This window comes from Melanotaenia boesemani, chromosome 6 (genome assembly GCF_017639745.1).
Source record: "Melanotaenia boesemani isolate fMelBoe1 chromosome 6, fMelBoe1.pri, whole genome shotgun sequence".
Taxonomy (NCBI): Eukaryota; Metazoa; Chordata; class Actinopteri; order Atheriniformes; family Melanotaeniidae; genus Melanotaenia; species Melanotaenia boesemani.
Genome location: NC_055687.1, coordinates 4,865,004 through 4,871,003, shown reverse-complemented (window position 1 = coordinate 4,871,003; position 6,000 = coordinate 4,865,004). Strand labels below are relative to the sequence as shown.

General features: G+C 39.4%; 1 protein-coding gene across 2 annotated transcripts in view; it reads left to right on the top strand.

The window, feature by feature from the left end:
* The first annotated feature begins 2,090 nt into the window (after positions 1-2,090).
* The window catches only part of LOC121641687 (lysosomal thioesterase PPT2-like), a 52,749-nt gene continuing 48,839 nt past the window's right edge, over positions 2,091-6,000 (top strand). For both annotated transcript variants that reach the window (XM_041987974.1, XM_041987973.1), the window contains exons 1-3: positions 2,091-2,293; positions 3,888-4,041; positions 5,734-5,829. In XM_041987974.1, coding sequence (XP_041843908.1) covers positions 2,162-2,293; positions 3,888-4,041; positions 5,734-5,829 — 382 coding nt within the window. In that variant the 5' untranslated portion in view covers positions 2,091-2,161. The remainder of the gene's footprint in view (positions 2,294-3,887; positions 4,042-5,733; positions 5,830-6,000) is intronic.

The window sequence follows — 6,000 nt, the reverse complement described above, 5'->3', positions numbered from 1 at the left end:
GGCCAAATGTTGCATGCAATGCATACATTTAACTCTTTTCTTCTCAGGAGCTGGAAGTGATCCCAGACAGCTGACCTGGGACACTTTCTGCTTCCTTCCTTTCCCAGACAATTAAATCTTTCTCAGAAATGCTCGGTACAACACACTCAGATAAATGAGGCAAGACTTAGCGAAGAAACGGCCGTTAGGAGAGCTTTAAATGTTTCACCCACATCAGGTGATTAATCATCTGCCAATCCAGCAAAGGCACGAGGGATAAGTAAGAATAATACAGCATTTTTACTTTGTGAAAATGTAGTAAACATGTTTCATTGTTCTGTTTTGAGCACAAAGCAAGAAGATTGCTTCACATTCAGTTGTGTTTAACTGAATTTAAATTCTAAAGCGGGTGAAACAACCGTGATGTTTCAGAACGATTAATGACGTCATGGATCGCGATGAGGAACAGCCACGTGGCATATGCAACTTGATCAATGTTTGCATCAAACGTTCCACGTCACTCAGAACCACAGTGAGAGCCATCATCCACAAATGGCAAACACATGGAAGAGTACTGAACCTTCCCAGGAGTGGCCGGCCAACCAAAATTACCCCAAGAGTGCAGCAACGACTCATCTAAGAGGTCACAAAAGACCCCACAGCAACATCCAAAGAACTGCAGGCCTCAGTTAAGGTCAGTGTTCATGAATCCACCATAAGAAAGAGACTGAGCAAAAATGGCCTGCAGGGCAGAATTTCAAGATGAAAACCACAGCTGAGCAAAAAGAACATTAAGGCTCGCTTCAGTTTTGCCAGAAAACATCTTGATGATCCCCAAGACTGACGAGACAAAAGTAGAACTTTCTGGAAGGTGTGTGTCCCATTACATCTGGTGTAAAAGTAACACCTCATTTCAGAAGAAGAACATCATACCAACAGTAAAATGTGGTGGTGGTAGTGTGATGGTCTGGGGCAGCTTTTTGGTAGTTGCATGAAGGGAAAATAGGCAGGAACCACTGGTCTACATTACAAACAACAAGACAGAACAAGATCATTTCAAAATGTCTCATCTTTAATCAGGTATGATTGTGCAACAGCTTACTAACAAATGTCTGGGTTATCTACTTCCTCCTGTTATGAAAGCTGACCCACACGCCTCAGACCGCAAAGATAAGTGGAAATCCATCATCTGGAACCACATTTTAGTCTTTATTTTAGGATTTCCCAGCCATCACTCTTAAATTTTAAATTCTACATTCTGTCTTTTTATAATTGTACATTACTGCAACTTTATTTACAACACACTTTAGAAAGGATGAAGTTGAACAATGTGTAAAAAGTGCTACAACGTGCAAATAACATTAAATGAAAAACACAAAAAATGTAAACACGTGTAATCTTATTAAAATAAATACATCCTAACATCTTTTTGCATGTGGGTTGTGAGTTTGTGTAGCAATAAAACCTCAAATTATGTGAAACAGCATAATAGTTGCCTTGGACCCCTCAGTACCAGCGTGGCCTGGTTTAACCACCACAGCCTACCCGAGTACTGAGTACTCCTGACCATGTCCATCCCTTTATGACCACAGTAGCATCTTGTAATTGTTAATTCCAGCAGGATAATGCACGATAATTAGGCCAGGCTTTGCACCATCTTTTCTCTTTTGTCTTTTATAGTTTATTTTATTGTTGTTTAATGTTTTATTTTGTATTATTATTTTACCTGTGCAGCACTTAGGGTCCCTCTTGGTATGTGAAAGCTCTATATGTAAATAAAGTTTTATTTGATTCGATTATAACAGATTGGTAATTTTATTGTTTTGATTTGATTGTTAATTTTTACTGTGGGCCCTTGAGCCTGCCCAACTGCTCCTACATCTAGAAATGTGTTAAATGCAGAACAGATTTTCCCAATTGCAAAAATGAAGTAAAAATTATTATTATTATTATAGAAAGTGTATAATATGTATAATAATATGAGTTGGACGTCTATAAGGGTGTGGTCTGAAATACCACCCAAATAAAGAAGAAGAAAAAGACAGAAAAAAGGAGGAAGCCAAGGCGTGTGTGCCTTATAAGAACACACACTGCAGACAGTTTGACTCAGCCCTCAGTAGTGATCCAGACCTGGTCTCCTTGGTCCTCCCTCCAGTTCTGATGAACCTGAGACCTGGTGAAGATGAAGACTCTACAGCTGCTGCTGCTTCTTCTGGCTGCAGGCTGCATGGACGCTTACAAACCTGTCATCCTGGTGCACGGCGTAATAAGTGGACCCAACGAGTTACAGAAGCTGTCTGGGTTCATTACCAAGGTAGGACTTCTCATAGAGCTGTTTAACATTTCTACCCTGGAGGGAAAACATTAAAACTCTATGGGTGCACACTTGCTAAATTTAAACTGTTGTTGTCCTGTGAGGACATATTTAACACATTATTAAGATTATTCATTATTAACTCTTGTACAAAAACTCTTTACTTTAAATTTAAAGCTCATTTCCTGAAGCTTCACCTGTGTCTGTATTCTTATCTACTCATAAGGACAGATTTCATGAGCTGTAACACTACTAGAACAGTGGTGCTCAACCTGGGGTTCCTAACCCCCCAACAGGGTCCCCAAAGTGCACAGGAAGTCTGTCGACTGTTTCAACTGTTTCGACTGTTTCGACTGTTTTGACTGTTTTGACTGTAGAGCCTGTGTGATTGTTAAACTAACAGAGATGAGCTGAGGTGTATCCTATTAAGTTTTATTTTACTATTTTATGTTACCATTTTTGAAGTGAATTAACAGACAAGAACAACAATCAGGTTCAGACACACACAAAGCAAATAAATATACAGTAAGACTGCCAGTCACATAAACACTAAATGTCACAGGTCGTCTCAAACAAGTCCCAGGGAGAGTAGCCCTGATCGTGTCTAGGTAGGCAAGAAATGGGTCCTGTGGGAGGACTAAATGAGGTGTAAGTAGAGTATTTGACAGGTGGTAATATTGCTTCAACTGAATTCGTATTGTACATAGTATAGTATTGCAGGTGGGTTGAGGAGCAGAGAGAAAAGAGAGAAACGCTTGACAAAGACATTGTTTATGTAGCAAATGAGAACGTTTTAAATTATTTTTACAGAAAAAATACTACTTATTTAGCCTTCAATCAAACTAGCATGGGACCTCCATCTTTCTGTAGCAGCCATTTTTAAGTCTTAGTTGGTGTTTTCCTGTAAATGGCAGAACATAGAAAGTGCAACTGAGAAGTAAATAAAAGCTTGTTTTTAATCTGTCTTTAAATGTTAAACAAAATGAGCTGAGAATACTCGCTGGATCTATGAGGAGGTCAAAGAAGATTAAACAACAAGATTCAAGAACAAAGTTCAGTTTTCTTCTGATTGCCATCCATCCGTCCATTATCTGTACCGCTTCATCCGTTACGGGTCGCAGGAGGCTGGAGCCTAACCAAGTATTTAGCAGGTGAGAGGCAGGTTCACCTGGACAGGTCGCCAGTCCATCGCAGGGTTCTTCTGAATACTTTACCAGTAAATACTGAGCTAAGGGTTCTACCTCCTGGCAGCATTTTGCCCAGGTAAAGGTCCAAGGAAAACAGGTCTGTGACCCACCAGCCGAGAATCACTGGAGTAAATAGCAGCTGGTCTTTTCAGTGTTAGAACATTTTTTTTCCATTCTAGCGAGCAGGAATGGAAACATGATTAACCAGAAACAGCTTTACCCAAATCTGACAATATGATGGCTGAAATGGATTGAAATGAACAGCTGATGGATCATAACAAACACTGGGAGCCAACAGGCTCCAGTTTGCAACCGAATGATTGAATCTTTAAATCCAGATTTCCACTGAATCTCTTCTCATGATGGAAAGTTTTATTCCTCATGTCCTTGTTTTTATTTGTATCCAGGCGCATCCAGGGACCGAGGTGATTGCGATCAGTCTGTATGATTACGGGGAGAGTCTGACATCCATGTGGCAGCAGGTCGAAAGCTTCAGGAAGACCATCATGGGGATCATGAAAGACCACCCCCGTGGCGTCCATCTTCTGTGCTTTTCACAAGGTCATCAAATGAGTACAATCCTGTGTATACAGCAAAGTTAGGGTCAAGTCATAGAGGTCATCATGCCTCCGATGAAAGGTTGGATGACCACTACGAGCCATTCCCCACATGAGGAAGGGCATTTTATCCTGGCAGAGCAGAGGCAGACCCAAGGCGAGCTCAGCTCTCAGTCAGATCAGGGCCACAGAGAACCAGCCCACTCTGATGAATAAATCTAGTGACTGAGAAACTAACAAGATAAACAGTTTATTCAGATAAATATTGTCTCTACATGCCCACTGCAAGGACAGCGTTACCATCACATGAGGGTCCATTCAGTTCACAGACTGCATGAAACAGGAACTTGTTGTCACCGGAAATTTTCTCACTTTGGTTTTTTAATCACACATTCAGCAGTAGAATATAAATAGATGTTGTTGGACGTCCACTCACAAAGTCTGAACTTTACTTTTCACACTAAGAGAAAAGCAATAAATAAAAAAAAAATGTCTCCCAGCATATTTCCATTATTAGGACAAGAAACACAAAAATCTGTTGATTTTAATTTTAAAGAAGTTGTTAAGATAACAGGTAATACTACAGTAAAAATAGTAAAATAAGTTAATGAACACATGTTTTTAATAAGATTCTTTATAGTCACTGAAAACTTTTCTACCAGACAACAGAACAGGAAGTTGAAGAGTTAAACAGCCACATAATGTCATGCAAATATCTCCCCCAAGCACGGTCAGACCACGGTAAAGCACGGCCACATTAACAGTATTTCTATTCCTCTGCCTTTAGGTTCCGCTTCAGAGCATACTATTGTTTGTTCTTCATCTTTCTGTTCCTACACATTTGCAGTTTACTGTTTTAATTTATCACTAAATGCTGAAAACTGCACATTTCACCCTATTAATTTAAAAAAAGGGACTATTTGGACTATTTATTTGCAAGAATATAGCCAATAACTAATTTAAATCTGTTGTCACACAGCAGGGAAATTGACTTAAAACAGTAAAATACAATATGGTTTTACTAAAACACAATAAAAAGACATAATACGCAGACAACATGATAACATGATACAGGAACAGAACATATGACATGGACAACAGCACACACTGACATCAGAAGGTTGCAGATTAAAAGGCATCAACAACTACTTACCAGTGTTTGTTTGAAAACTTTAAAACTCATACAGTCAATATAGAAACACCAGATTTCACATCAAAACCAGCAACTATCAGTACTGTACCGTCCTTCATTTATATCGTTCATTAGGGTAATGAATGCGTGTGTTTCCTTTTACTCAGATAAAGATGGCATGTGAAAGCCATTGAAGTCAATAAAAATGAAAAATGTATAAGCACATTAACACAGAGACTGGAGTCGGGGAGTCATGATAAGTCAGTCAGTAAATACTCCTGCTTAGCTGGAATACATCGCTCCTGCATGCAGTCCTCAGTCAGACTCCCTTCGGTTGTTTGTAACTTCTGGGTCGTTTCGAGCAGCTTTTAGCTTCAGTTTGCTCATCAAAGTGTTCAACACAACAAAAGACACAGACAACTCTAATGCATCTGCCACAGCCCTGAAAAGACTCTTAAATAAAAAAACGGAAATAAAGGTTAAAACCAGACTCAGCACATGTGGTTGTGAACTTCTTATCTAATCTCTTTTCTCTCGCTCTCTTTTTTTTCCTTTTTAATAAAGGTGGGTTAATTTGTCGAGGAGTTCTCTCCACCATGCCAAATCACAACGTGCACACTTTCATCGGGCTGTCTTCGCCCCTGGCTGGACAGTACGGAGGTCAGAACTCTTCATATGATATATTCGGAAGTGTTTGAATGATATGTTGTCCCACTTAACCATTTAATGTTGCATGTACCATACATTATACAATTTCAGAGACCTTTAACATCACGTTAAGGTAAAAAAAAAAAAAAAACTTTGTTCAAAACCCCATTGAGCACAATTGGA